We start from the raw sequence: 22139 nt of genomic DNA, 5'->3' as shown, positions 1-22139 counted from the left end.
AAGCCAAGGAGAGAGGCCTCAGAATGAAACCAGTCCTGCTGACACCTTGATCTGGACTCCAACCTGGAAATTAACTTCTGTCATCTAAGGCTCCAGTCTGTGGTGCTTTGTTATGTGCAGCCGGAGCACACTTCTGCAGCCACAGTCCTTCCCTGTGTGGACATCATAACCCAGGCCCCTCCTACTGACACCTGACACCAGCCACCACCACCACCCCACCCCCATGCTCCCACCCTGGGCAGTTCTAGCTTCTGCATTCATCTAATAGCTCTGATTTTCAGCTCATTCTTTGGGGGTAGAGATGACAGAGGCTACTGGTGACCGTGTACTGTCCTGTCTGTAACCATTCAATGATGTCCTTTCTTACGCACCCCTATGTGTCCAATTGGGGGAAGGGTCCATCAGGTTATCTACCTACCCCCTGCCCTGTCATTTGCTCTGACATCTCTAGAGTTCACCTTCCCACTAGACCTGAGCTCTCCAAGGGTGCAAATGGACTGTTCCACTTCCTGATGCCCTCTGCGATGCCCGGCACAGCAGCCTGGCCTTTACCAACAGGCACTCACTAGCAACTGGATGAGCAAGTCACAAGCTGGAAGAAAGGACTGGCCCGTAGTCAAGGAAGACAATGAAAAGTGAGAAACAGGTTCCTTTAAGGCAGTGGTTCTCAACCTTCCTAATGCCGCGACCCTTTAATACAATTCCTCATGTTGTGGTGACCCCCAATTTCATTGTTACAAATTGAACATAATTAAAGCATAGTGATTAATCACAAAAACAATATGTAATTATATGTGTTTTCCGATGGTCTTAGGCAACCCCTGTGAAAGGGTCGTTCGACCCCCAAAGAGGTCGCGACCCACAGGTTGAGAAACGCTGCTTTAAGGGGGGGAAAGGACTCTCCCCCTCCCTCTGGCTTCATCTGTTACTTTCAAATCTCAATACCCCTATCTTTCAGCCCTCAGGACAGGGCACCAGAAAATAATCTCCTGGAAAAGAGCAGCTGCGCCAGAAATCCACCTTCCAGAGGCAGTTCCCACAGGGCCCAGCCATTACAGGCCTGGAACACCAGCAGCGCAGAAAACCCCTTCTTGTCCCACTGGCTAACCAATACAATTGGAAAGAGATACAGCAATAAGAGAAGGCCTCAGGAATTTCCCACAGGGCCTTAGCAGACCCCAGGGGCACACGGGGAGGAGCCAGGACCTGCCAGGCCTCATGAGATGAGTCCAGCTGGGGCCCACTGCCCAGCTCACGAGTCACCGCTCTGGCTGCCTGACAAGGACACCCCCGTGCTGATGCAGCCTGGCCACACTTTTAATTAAATGCTGTGTGCAGAATGCAGGGGAAGGGAGGCAGACACGAAGGCAGCTGCAGGGACCCCGCCTCCACTCCCGCTGGAAACAGCAGCAGCATTGTAAGCTTGAGACTCAGGAAGATGTGATCTCCTAACAGAGCCAAGCTAGTCTCACCCTGTTTACTGTGCTTTTCCTGGTAACCTCCTATAACCGACTCCCCCATCCCCACATCTTTAGTCTTTAGCTGAAGGTGGTATTAAAAATGATGGCTTCCAAGTTACTTGGGCTTGCTGTGTCTCTCCTATGCATACAGGAGGTATACATGTTATTAAATATTTATTTATTTGTTTTTCTCCTGCTAATCTGTCTTATGTCAGTTTGATTATTAGACCAGCCAGAAGAACCTTGAAGGGTAAAGGAAAAATTTTCCTCTGCCACATACTCATTCAAAGCTCAAAATGAGCCGGAATGCATTTTCCTAAATCATCCTAACAAAGACATTAATGATGTCAAAATTCTGAGTTTTTGAAACAGAACTTGTGTTCCCTTTCTAGCTTCATTATTAAAACAGATTTTTAAAAGGTTTGTTCATAACAGAATTGTCATTTTCCGTGCTGCCTACCAATTACAAACAGAAGCAATTTTAAAACCAAAATAGGGATCTCTCTGAAATATTCAATATGTATTACCATCAGCTTTGGACAGGTCCATGCCGCAGTCTTTTCGCAGCAAGAGTTCAGGAATCTGGAGAAGGGACTGACGCATAAATGGATACACTAGACAAGAAATATAAATTGGGAAGGCATGGGGAGCCAGGCGGAGGCCTCACCCTCTAGTGAAGTGGGCTCTCTGAATGTCTGAACCCATGGCTTTTTATTTACACATTTTGCCTTTTAGCAAAGCAAACACACATATCAAAGGTAAAGTTTGGTAAACAGTAAAAGATTATCAGGTTAGGGGAATTGCCTTTGGCTGTTCAGCCAGTAACAGATAATAATACGCAGATTTTCAGCCCTGCTGAATATAGAAACACATCAGCCTTCTGACAAACTTCTCACATTTATTATGACCTGCTGGTCTTAGCCTCCAGCAGGTCCAAAATCGTGATATTACCAAGTGATATAAAAAATAGTTCACATTCCTTTCAAAGAACATATTCCTTTCAAAATACTTCCAAATCACAAACTTTGATAGTTCACCTAATTTTTCAAACTACACCAGACACATGAATGTCAACATGTATAACTGATTTAGCACAGAGAACTCAGTAATACTGACCAAAGTTAGTTTTATCATTAGGTCTTTTAGAAGCTACTAATTTGAAGGAACAGCACACCTGGTTACCTGGAAACTTATACAAAATGAAGGGAAACACTCTTTATTTGCAATGTAGACACTATGTTAAAATATGAAATCTTTCTAGCTGACTGAAAAAATGAGGCATCCCCAAACTTATATACATCCATAACCCTCATTCCCAAACATGCAAGAGACAACAGCATTTCTTCAGAAGATGCTCAGCTACAAATCAGTCTCTATGATTGCAGAGAAATGGCCGGTGCGACGATAAAGACAGGAATTCTGACTGATCCCAGCAGTTACAGCTCCAAGACCCCACCCCTGGCAAGAGAATGGCCATAAGGATGATCCAATTGTCTCAGAAATATTTCAATGGTTTATAAAATAAATCAGACTGAGGCCTAGTGTTAAAACCACAGGTACTTATAATTTTGATATGATTTAGCCTTAGTTTTAGAAATCATTGTTTCCCTCTGCACATTTCACAGACCTTAGTCTTTCCTCTTGAAAATCACTAACCCCTGAGACAAAACTGACCAAAGTTAATTTTATGGTTCCAAGGTCTGAGCCTCTGCCAGCTCCTGAGCCCTAAGGTGAAAGGACCCCCTCAGCTACCTCTCCACCAAACCACACAGAGGGGCACAGAAGCTGATCCCAGAGCTGTCCTCAAGACCTGAAGAAATTGTGTACTACCCTTATCTCACCTTCCACCAATTGGCTCCTAACATGTGCCCTGACCCCCAACCCACGGTGCCCTGTGATATTGCCCTACATAACCTGTTAGTTACCGGCCATCTGGGAGCTGGGTCTTTTAGAGCACAAGCTCACCTAACTCCAGATTACTGTGCTCAACTACTTCAATACATGCTCCCGATCCTAATGAAGTCCTTCCTCCACTGTAAACTTGCTCAGGCATCATCTTTTGACCAATGTACACAGGCAAATGGACTCACACACTGTGTTCTGGTAACAGTACCTAAACAAAACTTTCAAGTTTATTCCTGAGAAATTTTTTCTAAATTATTTTCCTTCCACCTACAAAAAAAAGAAAAGGTTTTTAAAATATATCTCAGTCAACTCATTTAACAATCTTGAGTACTGCATGCTTTTCCAGCCCCCAGGGAGATGGTAAACCACACTGCAGTGGCAAGAAGTCGTGGTGATAAACATGATCTCTTCACCATGATTACCAGCCCTGCCAACACAGGCTCGCATGGGCACACTCTCCAGAGATTTCTCTGCCCTCTCAAACATGCGCATGTCGGGATTCTGTAGCAATTCCCTTTGAAAATATTAACTGAGTCAGCCTGACCATTTCATTACATCCCATCTCTCCGTCAACCACCGCCTTGAAGAATAAGACTGGGGCTCCTTCTGACACTTTTTAAAGAATACACTTGCTATTTCTGAAACATAAAACTTTCGTTTAGATTGTAATTTAAAAATAACTTCAGCCCTAACCAGTTTGGCTCAGTGGATAGAGCATCAGCCTGCGGACTCAAGGGTCCCAGGTTCAATTCTGGTCAAGGGCATGTACCTTGGTTGCGGGCACATCCCCAGTGGGGAGTGTGCAGGAGGCAGCTGATCGATGTTTCTCTCCCATCAATGTTTTTAACTCTCTATCCCTCTCCCTTCCTCTCTGTAAAAAAATCAATAAAATATATATTTTTTTAAAAAATAACTTCAAAAGTCAACTTACATTGCTTAATCCCTATTGATTTTCTTTTCATTTGAAACTATGAAAAGGATTGCACAAAAGTGTGTCAACATGTAAAAGAAGCTTTAGGAAGGATTTTAAATATTTGATATTATTCATACATTTAGGAAACTAAAGGATAAAACCAACAACCCTAACAACACAACCAGAGACCACCCTGAAGGTTTTAAATATGAAACACACACAAAATATAGCTACGCCATATAGATGGAGTAAGGGAGCTGCCTTACTCTAAGCTGCCTGGTGAGGCTGCCAAGGTGACTGTGCTTCCAATGTCTGGCCGCCCTTTGCTCTCCTCCTATTATTACTATTAAGACCTAACTAATGATGATGATAACAAATGTACGACAGAAAACAACTAAGATCACAACATTATTTGCCAATGCCAACATTTTAGAGGCAGGAAGTTAGAGTATTTGACTTGAATACAATGGACAAAAAAAGGGGGCACATACTCAACCTAATAAGCGCAGGGAAGGCCTGCATGCAGGGCTTACAAACTCAGAGTAACCACACAGGATGGTCCAAACATAAAAATTCCTGAATAAAAGCTAGTCACTGCAGTAATAACATCCGAGGCCTGTAGCTTCCTTGACAAAGGTCAGTCTTTACCTTAAGTGAGCCTATTGTCTTTTTTGCATCTAAGATAAGATAACATATCTTTGAAATGTCAGAGTAATCCCTTTTTTCCAGACCCACCAGGGGCACCCACAACACCAGAGCAGAGAGGATAGAACCCCTCATTGTTATCTTGTTGCCCACATACCACCTCTATGTTATGTTAACTACTCTGTACCCACCAATGTGTGTGCCTCTTGGGTTACTCTTTATTCATCTCAGATATTTCCCCACTTTGCATCCCCCCACCTCCCTAATCTACCACCAATGAATTTCATCTACCTCCCCCCATCACCATTACCTGCCTCCTTTGATTCTAATATCCTATATAATAAAAGCCTAATATGCTAAGTGTCTGGTTGTCCGGTCAGCCGTTCAACCAATCAAAGTGTAATATGCTAATGATATGCTAAGGCCGCTCAACCACTTGCTATGATGTGCACTGACCACCAGAGGGCAGATGCTCTGGTCCAACTGGTAGTTTAGCTTGCTGCTGGGGTCCGGCCAATCAGGACTGAGCGAGTCCGGCTGGACATGCCCTGGAGCCTTCCTACAGTCCCTCCCTGGCTGGTCAACCTCCTGCGTCTCTCCCCACCCCAATTGTCCACCAGTGGGGTCCCTTGGCCTGGCCTGCACCCTTTCGCAATCCAGGACCCCTCGGGGGATGTCAGAGAGCTGGTTTCGGCCCCATCACGCAGGCCAGGCCGAGGGACCCCACTGGTGCACAAATTTGTGCAAACAGAATAACAAATTTGTGCACCAGGCCTATAGTATAAAATAAGCTATAAAACTGCCATTCTTCAAGGCATTTTCTCAATCCCTTGAGATTTTGCTTCCTGGCAATTGTTTTCAGATTGGCTCAAATAACTTTTATAAGACTTTTTCTTAGGCTGCATGTTCTTGTCAACAATACTTGCTACAACAAAGAGGTAAAATCATTTTAAAAAGAAAAAAATCCTTTTACAAAGCAACATTCTAATTCCATATGTATTATGCAATAGTCTTTTCCTAATTAAAGGAAATAGAACAAAATTTTCAAGATAACCCAACTGACCAGGCATAACATGTGAAACCAAAATTTCCTCACAATTTTTCCCTATTATGAGATTAAGTACATCAAATGTAGTATTATTCTCCCAAAGGAAGGGCTTACTCAATATTTCTTCACATTCAGGTCCCCATTCAAACACCCACACCATAAAATGGTAACAGCTCTATTAGGTATCTGAATGACTGTTATTCTGTTTGCAAACCACCTCCCTTCATTCCATCCCTCTTTCCTTACATATGTAAATTACGGTGTCTGATGGAGCCTGCCAACAGCCACCACAACCAAATTATCCTCTAGGGACTTAATCGGGCTTGTTATTCTTGTTTCAGCAGGAAAAAGGGAGGAGAGGAAGAAGCAGCTATTTTCAGGAATTATAATTCCTCTTGATTAGATTTCTGGCTCACAGCTAAATGTTTATACCCTGAAATGCATTACCCGCTGCTTCTAAAATTTTGGCTTTTATTGAGAGCCAAGATATGGCACCTACAATGTTTCTAATATAAATTGCTTCAAGTAATATATGTCTAGTTTTGCCGGGAGCATTTGGTCAAATTCTAATATGCCCTCTAGGGAGCCAACACCAACTTCCAGCAGCAGGTCTAAGTGTGCAAAATAGAATTTTAAACAACACAGAGCCCTATCTTCCAGAGGACACGGTCCTTTTCTCTCCTACTCTGAGGGTTGTCACATGATTCACTTTGTATACTTATCACTCAGAATATAGGTCTTTCTAATAAGGCAATGAACTAATCACAAAATACATTCCTCCTCCCCTCCCCCGCCCCCAGCATTAAAAAAACACTGGTTTCTACCAGGGTTGAGCTGAAGCTGAATGTCATAGCTTACGCTTGTGAATCATTGCCCGATCAATAAGAATAAGTAGCACGTGCACATTTCCACAGGCTGCAAACGTCAGCTGAGAAGCATGTCAGAGGCTTCCTAACCTGCCAGAAAGGACTATCCAGAGGTGGAAAGTGTGCAGTTGTCTTCGTTTTTCTTGACTGTAACCAATGTTTTTGTTTCTGTGGCCACTGAAAGCTTGAAAGAGGACCCTCTCGTTTTTCTCTCATAAAAATATGTGCCCATGATTTTATCCCAAACCTTACACAGATATAACTGGGGAGAAAGGAGAGGATGTACTGCAATTTGCACTCATCGGATTGCATTAGTTCAAAATATGAATCTCAAGGATACACACTTGTCACATCAGCCCAAGCTGCAGGCAGCCACCCGGAGAATACTAGTTCCCTGTCCGGCTGGCAGCTGGAATCGATTTCTACAAACCTACAACAGAAGAGAGCAAGCCTCCATTTCTTCTTCTTCACCACGTCTTCCCTCCTCAGAGAAGAGAGGCCATTTTTCTAATTTATAAGCACCCTGACTATCCAATCATCCCCTCAAAATTTCCTCATCAATAATAGTCAACTAAAAGCAAAAGCACACCCACAGGAGTCAGAGAATGAAACAGGCAGCCCGGGCACATCACTGATGGGCAAGGCTCCCGCTACTCACTGAAGGCAGCCACGGCCAGGGCCAATGTCACGACAATGGAGAACCAGGAGACCCACAAGGCCTTCTTCCTGTAGTTCTGGGCTTCGTGAGGTTTCAGTCGGGTGCTGCTTTCTAGTAAGCCTGACAGAAAGAAGGAGAAACGGAAGTTAGGTGTTTCCTTATTAAGAAACCCACAGCCAGGGCTACACTTTCTTATACACTACCTTGTTTTGGTTGCAAAGAAAACCAAATTCTCAGTCAAGCATTCAACATAAAAGGAGCTATGACACCATCTCTGGCTAGACAGCTGCTCACATAGCTCTCACAGGCAGGGCAGCCTCCTCACCAAGCTCCAAACTGATGGCCCTGGGGCCTCGATGTGGTTCTACAATTAGGAGAGTTCGCCTGGAAGTCGGGCTTTCCGGCACCCCTTGAGAAGGCCAGAGGCTCTGGCAATGCCCAGCCTGCGTTGCTGCGGAGTAACAGCAGCTGTCTTCTTTACCGGGGCCCTGCAGACCCCACCATGCTCTAACCTGCTGATGCACCAGCCATCCCCCAGTCTTTGGGTTAACTAGCTTGGCTACACAGGTGCTGCTCCCTCTAACAGCTCCCTTTCGGTAGGAAAACAACACCAATAGCCCACACTTAGTTAGCCATTCAGGCTCCTCAGCTGTGGGCATTGATTTGCATTGATCCACCTGCACAGCCCCAACTGGTGCTGGGTTTTGCCCAAAGCAGTAAGTCATGGGATACAAATGCTCACGTTGCTCCCTCAATGACGATTCACAGGAGAAGGACCATTTCTCTTTAACTGCCACCACCCAGAGCCGCCAGACCTAAATTCTATGCCATTTTTCTTCTCTCCTCTTTCTGCTTTATAGTATCTATCCCTTTGTACCAACCATATGTCGAAAAATTCTTAGAACATTAAAGTGCAGTAAATCTTCTATAGCTGGAGGTAGCTTTACAGATAGGTCATGTGTAAGAAAGGTTTGCTTTTTGTCTCCTAGGCTATCAACATTGACAGTCCTTGACAACAGAAAGTCGTGGCTCCCAGGAGATGCCCAAGCATCAACTGCCTTGGGTGGGAGACTGAAACACCTTCAGTATGATCCCAATTTACATTTTTTTCTTCTCCTTTGAAAACAGATCATATATGGCACATCTTGGTTGCAAAGAAAACCAAATTCTCAGTCAAGCATTCAACATAAAAGGAGCTTATGACACCATCTCTGACTAGACAGCTGCTCACATAGCTCTCACAGGCAGGGCAGCCTCGTCACCAAGCTCCAAAAGATTAAGAAATTAATAGTCAAAGCTTAGGCACTGTTTGTAAACTAGTGTACAGTGTGCGACATGTCACACGTATGCATCCTGTAAAAGGCATCATCTTACTAGACTTAGTGAGTGGGTACCACACTAAGCCACTAGTTGTCAAAAAAATAACACAAAAAACTATGTCCTGTTAAAAATTATAGCGAAGAACCTGTTAAAACATCTCAGTTCCATTTACTTCCAAGACTCAAGCACCCTGAACAAGTTCTGAACAAAACAAGAGGAAATATCGAGAGGTTGCTCAGTGAGCCCGGTTTATAGCTCAGAGATTTTGAAATAATTGAAACCTGTGGACTTACATCAGATCAAAAGATAAATAAGATTGCTAAAGGTAGGTTTAAACACAATCTCCATCATCTCATAGTAAGTACCTCCCCAAACCTTCCTTAACAAATGAATGAACTTGGATGGAAAACAGAAAAACCTCTTATGAAATTCTACCCTAGGAACAAGGGATTTCAAAGTAAAATCTCTTTGTCTACCTCTTTCTGTCCCTTTGTCTGCATCCTCTCCAGCTGCCAAAAACACCCTATTCTCATGTTCAAATATAATCACCCTTTGTCCAGTTAAAGCTACAACCTAGAAAGAGCACGCCCCACACACTCCCAATAATTTATTTCCCTTCTCCCAAATGATATAAATATCTTCCTTTCATCTTGGAAAATTGATTTTCAGAAGGGAAGCTGTAATATTTAAGAAATGACTCAAATAAGCAGTTAATTTGCTGGGTATTTTGACAGCAACCATCTCAAGAGGTTTATCTACTGGGGGTAAAAGCAAGTAGATTTAATGTTCTAAGAGAAACACAATGATCGGCGTTTTCTATCCTCCCACATGGCATTTTTCTTTCCAAAGTCAGCAGTTCCCAACAATATGATTGACCATGTAGACCAATCTACATGCCGCACCCCTCAGGGGGCCAGCACGGCCGTGAAGGGGTTTGGGATCACAGCCCACATAGGCTAGACTGCCCTGCTAAGGGGAGGCACGTCCTCTTAACAGTAGGACGGTGGTTCTTCCCCTGATCTGATCCTGTGTGTAACTCCCCCATGAGATTTTTTAAATTAAAAAACTGCAGTAAGCCCTAACCGGTTTGGCTCAGTGGATAGAGCGTTGGCCTGCAGACTGAAGGGTCCCAGGTTCAATTCTGGTCAAGGGCATGAACCTTGGTTGCAGGCACATCCCCAAAAGGGGGTGTGTAGGAGGCAGCTCTTACTCTCACCGATGTTTTTCTCTATCCCTCTCCCTTCCTCTCTGTAAATAATCAATAAAATATATTTTAATAAATAAATAAGTTAAATAAATAAATAAATAAATAAATAAATGCGGTAAATGCACTGGGAAGACTGTCCCTGAAGGGAGGAACTTCCCCATTTCTATCCAACCTTGGTTATTTCCTACTAGTTTTCCTCTCTAAAAACATAGCCAATACCAAGAATGGAAAACTTTCTACTCCTCAAAGGGACATGGAGTTTAATTACCTACAAAGACCCAGCTCATAAATGGCCTGCACACAGGTGCCTCTGTGTCTGCTCCCATATTGGCTGCATGTACACTTGAAAGCCACGGAGGTGTCATGAGAATTTCTGTTTCCAGGAAGCTGTGCTTCCAAAGTAGGAAAAAAGGCAGCACAGCCTAGAGAAGCCAAGGCAGGCCTCAGGTGGTTGGCCTCCACATTCAGATTTCTAATCTCGCTCCAATTTCACATATTTGCAATCTGGGCCAGGCAATAGTAAGCATAAGGTTGTATTAATGAAGGAATGTATTATTATTTAAGCAGGGGAGGGGAATACAAATGTATGTGGGGACGTTGAAGCTATCAGTACTTCCATGCTAGTATGAATTAGTTCCAATTGCTTTCTCCTAAAGAGTTGGTCATGCTTGGATTATCTAAAGGGGAAATTCATTGGCTGGGAAGGTAGTGGGAAACGCTGAAGCAAGGCTGGGCCCTAAGGCTTGGAGCAGAACCATGGGAAAACACTTGTGGAGAGAAGAGTGGATATTAAAAGGGAGAGAGTGAAAACACCTAAGACAAATGTGGCCTATATTTTGTGTATTTAGTCCCTAAAAGTCTCAGACCACAGAGCTCTTGCTCCCTGAACTACAAGACTCAGCCAAATGGCACTGCAGTTACTGACACTGTGAGCTAGCTAGGTTTCTGGAACCAGCCCACATCACTAGGGAAAAATGCCTCCAAATTCCTAAAACACTAGATTATAAAGCAAGCCTTTGATCTGAGTTAGAAGCAGTCTGCAACAGGGTCCTGATAGCTCAGAAGAAAGCTAGGACAAGAGAGAAAGCCAAACATGGGTACACATCCAGGGTACCCAACCCTCACATGCCTTACTTGGGCCTGGAGGCACACAAGCCAGGCATGATGGAGAGATGCACAGCAGGCAATTGCTAAGGCTCCTTTCTCCCCAAATCCTCTCACCATCAGGAAGAAGGCAGCAACAACCTTTCCCAAGGGATGCAAAAATCAATATTGGAAAGATGGGGCCCCGTAAGGAAAAAACAACACAAACACAAAATATTATAAACCTGCTCAGGTAACCTTCTGATTTATTTAATAAAGATGACTCATTCATCCTTAACTCTTTGCTGTCAGGAATAGGTTAAACAAAAGAATGTCACACTATCAGCTTTCAATGCCACGAAGCACTGTTAGGACAGGGTTCATCTTAACAGAGAGGCTGTGTGTGGTATGCAAAGCTCTCACAAGGTAACAGTTTATGAACAGTGAATGCTTTCACGCTATAACATAATGAAAAATGAAATTCAGTAGACCAGTGGAAAATAACCTTAAGAACAAATTCAGATGGGCTTTTTACATTTGAGCGTGAACTACAGAATGATGCTAAGTATCAACTCACCCTAGCACTTTCTGCCCTCCCATCATTTTATGGGGTGGGGAGAACTAGGCCAGCAAGCTCGTGCAGATGACCTGCAATGCTACAAAAATAAACCCAGCTCAGACTTGTCTTTCTTCACTACCAAATTTGTAAATACTACCAAGTTCGTTGCAGAGGGAAAGGTAATCAACACCACCTATAACACAACTGACAGGTCCTGTTGGGTGCTCGGTGTCTGTGATGTCACCCATCATCAACTCTAAAATAACAACCAGTCCTGTGAGAATCCCACCAGAAACTGCCACACACGGGTGCCGAGCTCCGTGCAACCCAGGCGGCTCCCGTTCTCGCTGCGCTCCCGGCCTGTGCAGCCTGTGCTCAGGGAACTACCGTTTCCATGTCATTCTATTTCCCCGGCTTATGGTTTAACATTTCTAACAGGGAAGAGATCGTGCATCTGCACACTAAACCGGAATAAAAATGTACAGGAGATACTAAGAATAGGACAGAAACCTGCTAAGACTAAAATATAAAAACCCACAACAGCCAACAAAAATCAGGCGTCCAAGAAAACGGGTGGAAGTGGCGAGGAGCCCGGCTCCCCAGGAAGGGCCTGGCGGCAGGAATCCCGTTTCGGCCACTGGCCGGTTTTCACAGAACCACTGGATCTATTTGAGCGGGTCGATTTGGACTTGGATTCAGTGACAAGCAGAAAAAATACAGACGTAGCCAAGAACAGGGCTTCGAGCGGAAAGAAACGAGGGAGGGAGAGAAAGAGGGATGGAGGAGAGAGACGCGGGAATGCACAGGGGAGTCTCCCCCGTTTTATGAGGGCAACTCGAAGGGGCTTCGGCTGTCCGTGGGGAGGTGGGGTTTGGCCTCCCGGGAAAGGGGCCTTTGGGGGGTCCGGGGCCGGTGCCTTGGGAGCGATTCTGAAGGAGGTGGGCACGGCGCTCTGGGAACCACCAGGTTTCGGTGCATTCATTCATCCAGTTGAGGTTGGTAGCCCAAACCCAGGTGTCACAGCCTCTGCCCTCACCACCGGACTCCCCACGGTAAACGGGGTCCCCGGTAAATGAAGGTCGGGGCCTCCCGATTTCCCTTGGCCGGGGCGGGCGGCCCGACGGCCGCTAAGGGACTCTCCGGGCTCACCCCGCAGAGGGAAGTCATCCCGGAGCCCGCGAAGTCGGAGGGGCTGGGGCGGAGGACGCACCGGGCGCAGGTGCCTCCCAGCGGAGAGGGGGCTGCCGTCCCCAGGGGCGCTCAGCTCCAAAAGCAAAAAACCGCCTCCCGCAAACTTTTCCGGCGGGCGCCGAGGGGCAGGTCAGGGGCTGAGGCTGGCCGAGAGGAGGGCGCGGGCTCCTGCGGGTTTCCCCTGGAGACAGCGGGTCCTCGGGTTCCGAGGCGGCACCGCCCGGGGAGGTGGGGCTGCTGTTCTCTGCTCCCCGCTCCTTCGCTGGGAGGTCCCTGCTCCGCGCCCAACCCAACCCGGGAGCGGGGAGCAGGGAGCAGGGAGCGGGCTGCTGCCGGGGGCAGGGGCCGGGCCGGGGGCCGGGGACCGAGCGGCGCGCTCACCTCGGTCCTCCAGCCCGTCGTTGAACTGGCCGCTCTGGCTGATCCGCAGCTGCTGCCCCTCCTCGGGCTGCGGCGGCTCCCGCGCTGGGGGGCTCAGCGGGCCGGGGGCAGCGGCCAAGGGCGCGTGGCCCCGGGTCCGTGGCGGGGCGACGGGGCCCGGGGGGCTGCGGCGCTCGCTGCCCGCTGCCGGCTCCATGGCGCGGGGCTGCGGATCCCAGCGGCGACGAGGAGAGCGGCGGGGATTCTAGCCAGAAGTGCGGGGCTCGGAGGCTGTGAGCCGGCGGGGGGACGGACGGACGGACAGCGCGGGGAGGGAGGGAGGCGGCGCCGCGAGTGGAGGTGCGCCGGCTGCAGGGGCGGGGGGTGCCGGGAGCCGCGCGCCCGTGGCCGGGGCCGCGGAGTGGCTGCCGCGCTCCGCCCCCTGGGGCAGGTGCTGCGGCGGGGACCCGCCCCGAGGCCCCGGAGCCGAACCTGCGCGCCGAGACCGTGTGGACGGAAGGATTCGGCGAGCCAGTCGCGCCCGGGAACTACGGGGGCGCACCGGCCGGGCCTAGCGAGGGAGTGACGGGAGCCCTACCCCGCTCGCGCCGCGTGCCCAGAGGGGAACCCCCGGCCCGGTTTCCCCTGCCGTCCGGGAAGCCGGCGGCCGCGCTCGGGCCGGAGGGCGGGCAGCGCCCTAATTTGGCATCTCTCCCCGCTGGAACCGCACGCGCGCAGGGGCGAGGCTGAGTCTCCGCCTGGGCTGCGGTCCTCGCCGCCCATCCCGGGAAAACCAGGTTCACCTGCTCCCGAGCCGTCGGCCGGGCTTCCCTGGAGGCTTTGATTGCCCTCCCAGTCCCTCCTTTCAGCACCAACATAGGGGCCCGAGCAGCCTTGGATCACTCGGCTCTAGGAAATGTTTGGGTCCCCAGGCTCCCCACGGCGACTCTCCTTGGGCCTTTGTCCCAGCCAACGCCCCTCGCCCCTCAACCCCCCGCTGGCTGTGTTCCCTCTGAGTCTCGCCGGCCCTTCGGGATTCGAAGCCTGTCCCGCGCGGCGGCCGTCTCCACCACTGACCGCGCGGAGCTCAGACCTGTGCGCTGTGCGGCTGGTCCCCGCGGCGAAGGGCGGCCGGGTCCACGCCAGGCCGGGGCCCGCTCTCCATCAGCCCCAGAGGTTCAGAGGCCGACAGGCCGTTTGTCAGATTTATCCTGAATTCAATAGTATCAGCATCCAAATTAGATTTCATTTTTAAATAGAAATTTGTTTTAGATTTCGTCTTTAAAGTCAATGACCTATAAAATGCCAATTCCTTCTAAAGCCTGCCTACTTTGGGGGGTAGGCACTCTGTTGTTTTTTTGTTTTGTTTTTGGTGGGGTTTTTTTTTTTTTTTTTTTTAGAATAGCTTTCTTTTGCCTGTGATTGAAATCGCAATAGGATTTAAATGCCTTTGCGGTGTCACCGGTGGGAACGTCGCTAGAAAAGGGAAGAGGATTTCATTTCATGTGAGATTTCTGGGTAGGAATGACAAGATTTGAGTAGATGTTGGCCAACTCACTTTACCTATTTGATCACTAATTTCGTGGCTACAAACTGAAAGAGTTGGACTAGGTCATTTCATAGGCCCCTTCTTCTAGGAAAAGAAGGTGGGAGGGAGGAAAGTAAAAAAGAAGGAACGTTTTTTAAAATGCTATGATTACTTGGATAAAAAAAAGAAAAAAAATTCTACCTACCTCCCAACCTTTGTTCTGCCTTGAAGGTAGACAAACCTTCAGGTGTTTGCAGACACACACACCACCTCCTTGCTCTCTCCCACACAGACTTTTTCCCTCTTTCAAGGCTCTCAAACATTTGAATCACCTGGGGAGTTTAAGAACCAAAATGCTCAGGCTCTCCCACTGCTGGAGATCCCATAGCTTCGGTGATAGAATTGGTCTGACCTGGGACCTGGGCATCAGTATTTTTTAAGCTCACTCCCCTTTCTAAAGTCATCTGGGAAGCCTTTGTTTGTTTGTTTGTTTGTTTAAATGCTGGCTCCACGTTGCTTTGAGATTCTGATTAAGAAGATCTGAAATCTGGATGAAAATCTTCATTTACATCTGTCTCTCTGTCACACACACACACACACACACACACACACACACCCAAGGTCTGTCTGTGTTCTCTCAAAGGAGTAAGTATCTTTGTTCTTGCCTCTGGTTTTCAATTGGTTCCCTAGTCCAGCACATCCAGGTGTGAGTGTGCAGATGAACACCCAGGATTCTCCTTAAAATGCAGATTCTAACTCAGCAGATCTGGGTTGGAGGCTGAGAGTTCTAACAAACCTCCAGGTGCTGCTGACACTGTGGTCTGAAGGCCACACTTTTGAGAAGTAAGAATCTAGGAGTTATTTATTATTCCTGGGATAAATATATTTTCTCAAGTTCCAGATGCCCTGGTTCAATCCTTGTCTCCTCCAGAAAGATTTCTCTGACTCCAGCTCTCCCTGGGAGCTCCTTTTTGTGAACGGTGAGTGTTTAATTATTCATGGCCTGTTTCACGTGTGAAGCAGTGATTGTGCTGCCTGCCTGATCCCATCTGCACTCACCCACATCTACCTGGACGCCAAGGACACAATGTTCCCCAAACAATCTCTGCTGATTCACTGGCAGGTAGTATTAGTTTACATTCTTGGAGGACATAATGCGTGCCACGCATCTTGCCAAGTGTTTTACCTGCATTGTCTCCCTCACTCAACTAACTATCTTCGTTTTTTACAAAGGAAGAGACCAAGCCAAGTCTCCTGTTAAGCTCTTCTAGCACCGCAGCCCACACCGGTACTGCCCCCCAGAGGGCATTTTTGAAATTTGCAGTTGTTTTACTTGGTTACCACAATGATAGGAGGAAGGGGGCGGGGCACTGGCGTTTAGTTGAGGGTGGACAGGGATGCAGGTCCACCCACGCACAGGAATTCGCAGCACACTGATGGCTTGTGCCCCACATGGCTCTCATATATCAGACTGGACACTTGGATCATTTAAAATGTGCTTCTAATTACATTAGAACTTTAATTCTGTTTTACATATAAGCACAAAATAGTTTTGCACCATTTAAATGCACACTGTTGTGGAACAAATACAAAAAAAGAGTCCGGAGGCTTTGCTGGGAATGAATGATAAAAATTCACAAGAGTCTCAGGGTTTTCAAACTGGAAACATAGCTGAAGTCTTCTGAAGAAGAAAGGTTAGGGTTCTTATAGTAAAAACTACATTCTTGAGAATAATCTGTCCTGCATTCTTAGCCTTAAGATTGGTTCAGAAAAGTTATCACTGAAATCTAGGCAGTCTGAATGATGGTCTTAGAAGATGGGCGCCAGATGTGTATCTACGACTGAAAATGTAAAAGTTTAAAATCCCAGACTAGTTAAAACAAAAATAGAATCATTTCCTCATGCCTCAACCTACTTAATTTTAGTAATTTAGCAGCTTAACTATAGTGGCTCCATTTTATTTCTTCACTCTACTCCTTATTTCCTCCTTTTTGACCAGGATTTGTCTCTCAGAAAGCATCATGAATCAAACAAAATGTTTTAATGTGCATTGATGCCAAGGTGGCAATGCCTTCTTTGGGTCCATTATGTCCCTCGGAGGGGGGATATAGGCTAGAGACATGCTTTTCATAAATGAGTGTGTAGTCAGCTCAATATGTGTGCCAATATTGAGGTTAAAGCATTAAGAAGGACCCATAAAGACATTATTATTACACACTAGTTTCAGAAAGCAGTCTCAGTCTTGAGTATAGGTCACTTCAGTAAACAGTTGTCTCTTATTTCAGGAGGTGATGCAGATGGCTCCCGCAGTTAGGTCTATGGTCTGTGATACAAACATTCGGGTATTTAATAAGAGGCATCTCTATGGAAACAAAAGAAAAACAACGGTTAACAATTGAAGCACACTTAATCCCAGTCTCTGAGTGTTGAAGGCAGCCAGTAGACTTCTAGGTGTCTGGCTCAAAGCATCTTCAGATGGAGTGAAGGCAGACAGGGACAGTCTGATAGTTTTCCTGGTCTGCAGTTTGAATGTCACTGGTGATTTTTCTGCAACTGGCACAAAGATTGTCCATATATGAGCTGTTGTGGCAACTTCTCTGAAGTTTTTATCAGGTGTTGCACTGTAGCTTGCATGGCTTTGGGAAAGGGCGGTTTTAATTCTCAATGATTTCAAGTCAAAGGATGGGAGAGAAGTTGGAAGCATTCATTCGCAGAATCAGAGCCAGATGCTAGAGGAAACTGGAAGAATTCAGGATCCAATCCAGCTCACAGGTAGGAACAAAACCTCAAAAGACAATGAACAGTACTGAAATCTAATATCCACAAAGGGGTATTACTGACACACAATCTTCCTCTAAAATCGCTCTCATTTTTACCAAAGATAGCCAAATTAAGAATACTTTGCTTACAAAACAAGTCTTGTTTCAATAAACTTGGCCTGTTGTTTACATAGGAGCCACAAGAATAGTAATTAACTATATAGCTCTTTTAACTCTGCTTAGCTGTTTTTGTTTTGTTTTGTTTTTGTTGTTGTCTTTTCATAAAGAATCATGAGGTTGAACTTTGAAAGGTCTCTCAAAACCAGAAAAGCCAAGGCAAGGATTTGCCATCAGACTTTGCCTGTAATACCTGTAGATTTGGGAGAGTTCCTCTCTTCTCGAGTCTCCCAAAATATTTCCAAGTTCTTACACTTGACTGATAGTGACTCCATTTTATTTCTTTACTGGATTTTCTGTAAATGCAACTACAATCCTATGCCTCATAACAATGAAGAACTTCCTATATACCAGTGTTCCCATAATATTATAGTGCAGCTGAAAATTTGATATCACCTAGTGACATCATAGCCATCTTAGCCCTTGTAATGCATCACACAAATATTTATCATTGTATTACAATTGCCTACAGCATTCAGTGCAGTGACATGCTCTACAGGTTTTTAGCCTAGGAGATGTAGGGGAACAGAATTTGTCACCCCAAAATATGCCTACTTGGCATAAGGTTTATTTCAGCTGGTTGACTTTAAGAAACAGCAGACGTCAGAGAAGCTCTATAAACCAAGTGGAAGTTGCCCTGTGTAAAAGATGTTTGCATGTGTAAGTAAATCTCCAAGGTCAATCATCCTGTACCCGCAAGAGAGGAATCACTCTACCTCTAGAAACTCAATGCAAAAGGCCATGACGAAATCTGCAACCTTACCCTTATTTAACAATCTTACCCTTATTTCCTGTGCTGTTCCTGGTACTCTCCATAGCTGACTCCCCCAACATCTTCTTTTGTCTCAGCTGGAGATTGTTGCCAGGGTTCTTGTACCAGCATCAAGAAGGTTCAGGAATCTGGAGAAGGCTGTGCGTAGATGTTAAATAAGAGTCCAGAAACTAATAAAGAGTCCGGAGACGAAATATAATTTTGAAAGGCATATGGGGGTCAGAGGAATTTAGCTAAAGGAGCTAAGTTCTAAGGTTTTAAGTCTAAGGCCTCATCCCCAGGACCCCATGCTTTTTATTAACATAATTTGTCCTGAGGCAAGGCAGAGATATACACATCAAAGGGTCAGGGTTTAGTACAGAGTCCATTGTCAGAATGGGGGAATTAGCGTATGGCTGTTCAGGTGTTTGGCCAGTAGGAGGCAATAACATGTAGATTAAGATGCCTTTTAGCTGTCTGGCAGCCAAGAAATCAATTTAATGCATCCTATTCAGGTTTGGGGAAATGCCCTCAGCCATTCCCAGATGCAGCCCTGCTGAACATGCTGGAATTGGTCTCCGGCAGATTGTGACTTCACTCATTTTGGTAAGTTACTCGGTGTTCCCAGAGCTCTCCCAGGTGTACAGGAGGTAGACATGTTATTAAACGTTTGTTTGTTTGTTTTTCTCCTGTTAATCTGTCCTTATTACAGGGATGTCTCAGCCAAGAACACATAAGGTTATAGGGAAAATTATGTTTCCTCCACTACAGAATGTCAATGTAGGAACATCCAACCCTGTAAAGAATTGTTATAAATTTTTATTTGAGCCAAACTAATGACATACACTGATCTCAAATGATCCTGAGAATGGCAAATTTGCAGTTTCTTTTATGCACTAGAAATTAAGGAGGGAATATAAGGAAGATTTTGTGAAGATGGGAGAAAGCAACTGGGGATTAGATTCAGGGTAGTCAACAAGATTATGTGCTCTCTCGAAGGTGGTTATGCTTATTTCAAAGGTACGTTAACCTAGATGCACAAGAACAATGGACAGGGCTTGCTTAAGGCAAAGATAAACCTTTTACTTCAGAAGTTATAGGCCTGGGGTGTGACCACTCACCAGGGCCTGCCCATTTAGGAATTTATGATCAGATCACTCTGTGAGGTTACTTTCTGTGGAGCCCCACTTTCATCCACAAGAGCAAAATCCCAGATAGTCTAGGGCTGTCGTAGGCTATACCATGTAGGTTTAAGTGCACTCTATGATGTTCACACAACGATGAAATCACCTAATGACGCATTTCTCAGAATGTACCCCTCTGTTAAGCCATGCACGACTTTACGGTATGAGTCTAGGAAATATTTTAAGTTGTTCACCATTTTGGGGAATCAGGACACTGAAGCAGTTCCACTCATGGCAGCTGAGTCAGCAGCCAACACGTCTGCACCTGTCAACTGTATAACTGACACAGGCCTGTCATTCTGTGTGTGTATGTGAAGATTTTTATTGAGCTTGTACCTAAAAATAAAAGGCCAAAGGGAGAGGCAACAAGCATTTGTTTGAGACCCAAAGGAATAGCTATTCTGAAAGCACTGATTCAGGCAGAAACCCGGCTACTGCTCTGATGAGGAGGTAAGGACAAGGTATGTTGATGAGAAAGGGAAGGGGAATGATTACAGGAATAGAAGGAAGGAATTTCTATGGCTATAGATAAGCTAACAAGGTGATGCTAATTCTAAAGAATATCTTTAATTTCCAGCCCGGGAGTCACAGCAAACAATAATTTGGAATACAGAGCTGCTTGAGGCTCAGTCCAAAGGTTATTTGCCCAGTTTTAATTTCCAAAGGTTAAAGGATTAAGAAGTACAAAGAAGTTCCTCTGAGGTGGCAGCTCCAACTCCATTTTAAAGTGGCTTTTGTTTATATTATTTTTCACAAGCTCTTATTTCAAAATGTCAAAAATTAAGACGTGTCAATAATATTCCAGTCTTGTCCTACTGCTTTTAAATTCTAAGTACTGTAGATGCAAATACCTGATTGTAGTTGACCCTTGAACCACTATAATCAGATATAGTTAGGGGCACTGACCCCTTGTGCAATAGAAAAACCACATACAATTTTTGACTTTCTCAAAACTTAGCTACTAATAACCTACTGTTGACCGGAAGCTTTACTGATTACATATGTAGTTGTTTAACACACACTTTATATGTCATATGTATTATAGTTTATATGTATTCTTGCAATAAAGTAAACTAGGGAAAAGAAAATGTTATTAAGAAAATCATAAGGGCCAGGACCGGTTTGGCTCAGTGGATAGAGCGTTGGCCTGCGGACTGAAAGGTCCCGGGTTCGATTCCGGTCAAGGGCATGTACCTGGGTTGCGGGCACATCCCCCTGTGGGAGATGTGCAGGAGGCAGCTGGTCGATGTTTCTCTCCCATCGATGTTTCTAACTATCTATCTCTCTCCCTTCCTCTCTGTAAAAAAATCAATAAAATATATTTAAAAAAAAAAAAAAAAGAAAATCATAAGGGAAATACATTTACCATATTTACTGAAAAGTTCTGCATGTAAGTGGACCCTCATTGTTCAAATCTATGTTGTTCAAGGGTCAACTATACTTCTTTAAGACTTTCGGTCCAGTTCGGACTGAGCATTTATAAAAGCAAATACATATTAAATATTTTTGTTTTACTTTTACTCCTTCGTTATAATTAGGTCTTTATACTGAGGTTTAAACTATGTGTGTAGATACAATCCATGATTCTATTTCATGATCACAATAATGAATATTATAAATAATTGTTACAAAAGGGAACCTTAACTGTCACAGCCAAGAGGAGTCTCCGGAAACATGGGCCACTAAATGTAATGTATCAAGGTTGGGATCCTGGAACAGAAAGGATATTAGATAAAAATTAAGGACATGTCGCCGAAACCGGTTTGGCTCAGTGGATAGAGCGTCGGCCTGCGGACTGAAGGGTCCCAGGTTCGATTCCGGTCAAGGGCATGTACCTGGGTTGCGGGCACATCCCCAGGGGGAGATGTGCAGGAGGCAGCTGATCGATGTTTCTCTCTCATCGATGTTTCTAACTATCTCTCTCCCTTCCTCTCTGTAAAAAATCAATAAAATATATTTAAAAAAAAAAATTAAGGACATGTGAATAAAGCATGGATTTTGATAATGTATTAATTATAGCTCACTAATTATAGCAATGTACCACACAAATGTAAGTTGTCAATTATAGGGAGACTGAGTGCTGTGTATATGGGAACTCTCTGTACCATCTTTCATTTCTCTGAAAATCTAAAACTGTCCTAAAAACCAAAGTCTACTTAAAAAAAGAAAGAGTAAATTAAAGGTGAGGGGCGTTGGGAAGGCTTGAGTCTGAGACACAGACATTCTAACCTTGACTTCTACTGCCCACTGCAGAAAGGGAAACCGTGGACAGGACATGAGGTCCTACAAAACTTTAACAGGGTCACTGGGATTGCAACGTTCATGAACAATGGTAAGAAACATAGGATGTGACAAAGATTAAATGAATATTTGTAATTTTAGGCCTATTCCACTGACTTGTACTGAGATTTATTTTTAGTATATTTAAGGATTTAAGTTTTGTGAATTTTGTGAAATCTGAAACTTTTAAATCACTGGGCTCCCACCAGGACAGTTTAGAAAGTCACACTTGGGTCAGAGCCTAT

At 45.3% G+C, this 22139-nt stretch overlaps 1 protein-coding gene across 1 annotated transcript in view; it reads right to left on the bottom strand.

The window, feature by feature from the left end:
• The window catches only part of TMEM163 (transmembrane protein 163), a 225935-nt gene extending 212380 nt beyond the window's left edge, over nt 1-13555 (bottom strand). The window contains exons 1-2 of the mRNA XM_070423099.1: nt 13237-13555; nt 7496-7615 (exon numbers count right to left, since the gene is read on the bottom strand). Of these exons, the coding sequence (XP_070279200.1) occupies nt 7496-7615; nt 13237-13432 (316 nt within the window). The 5' untranslated portion in view covers nt 13433-13555. The remainder of the gene's footprint in view (nt 1-7495; nt 7616-13236) is intronic.
• Nucleotides 13556-22139: the final 8584 nt, after the last annotated feature.

The sequence above is a fragment of the Myotis yumanensis genome, unplaced genomic scaffold (genome assembly GCF_028538775.1).
Source record: "Myotis yumanensis isolate MYYU_CA2020_CCGP unplaced genomic scaffold, mMyoYum1.0.hap1 SCAF_8, whole genome shotgun sequence".
Classification (NCBI taxonomy): domain Eukaryota; kingdom Metazoa; phylum Chordata; class Mammalia; order Chiroptera; family Vespertilionidae; genus Myotis; species Myotis yumanensis.
This window is presented reverse-complemented; position numbering and strand designations above follow the sequence as displayed.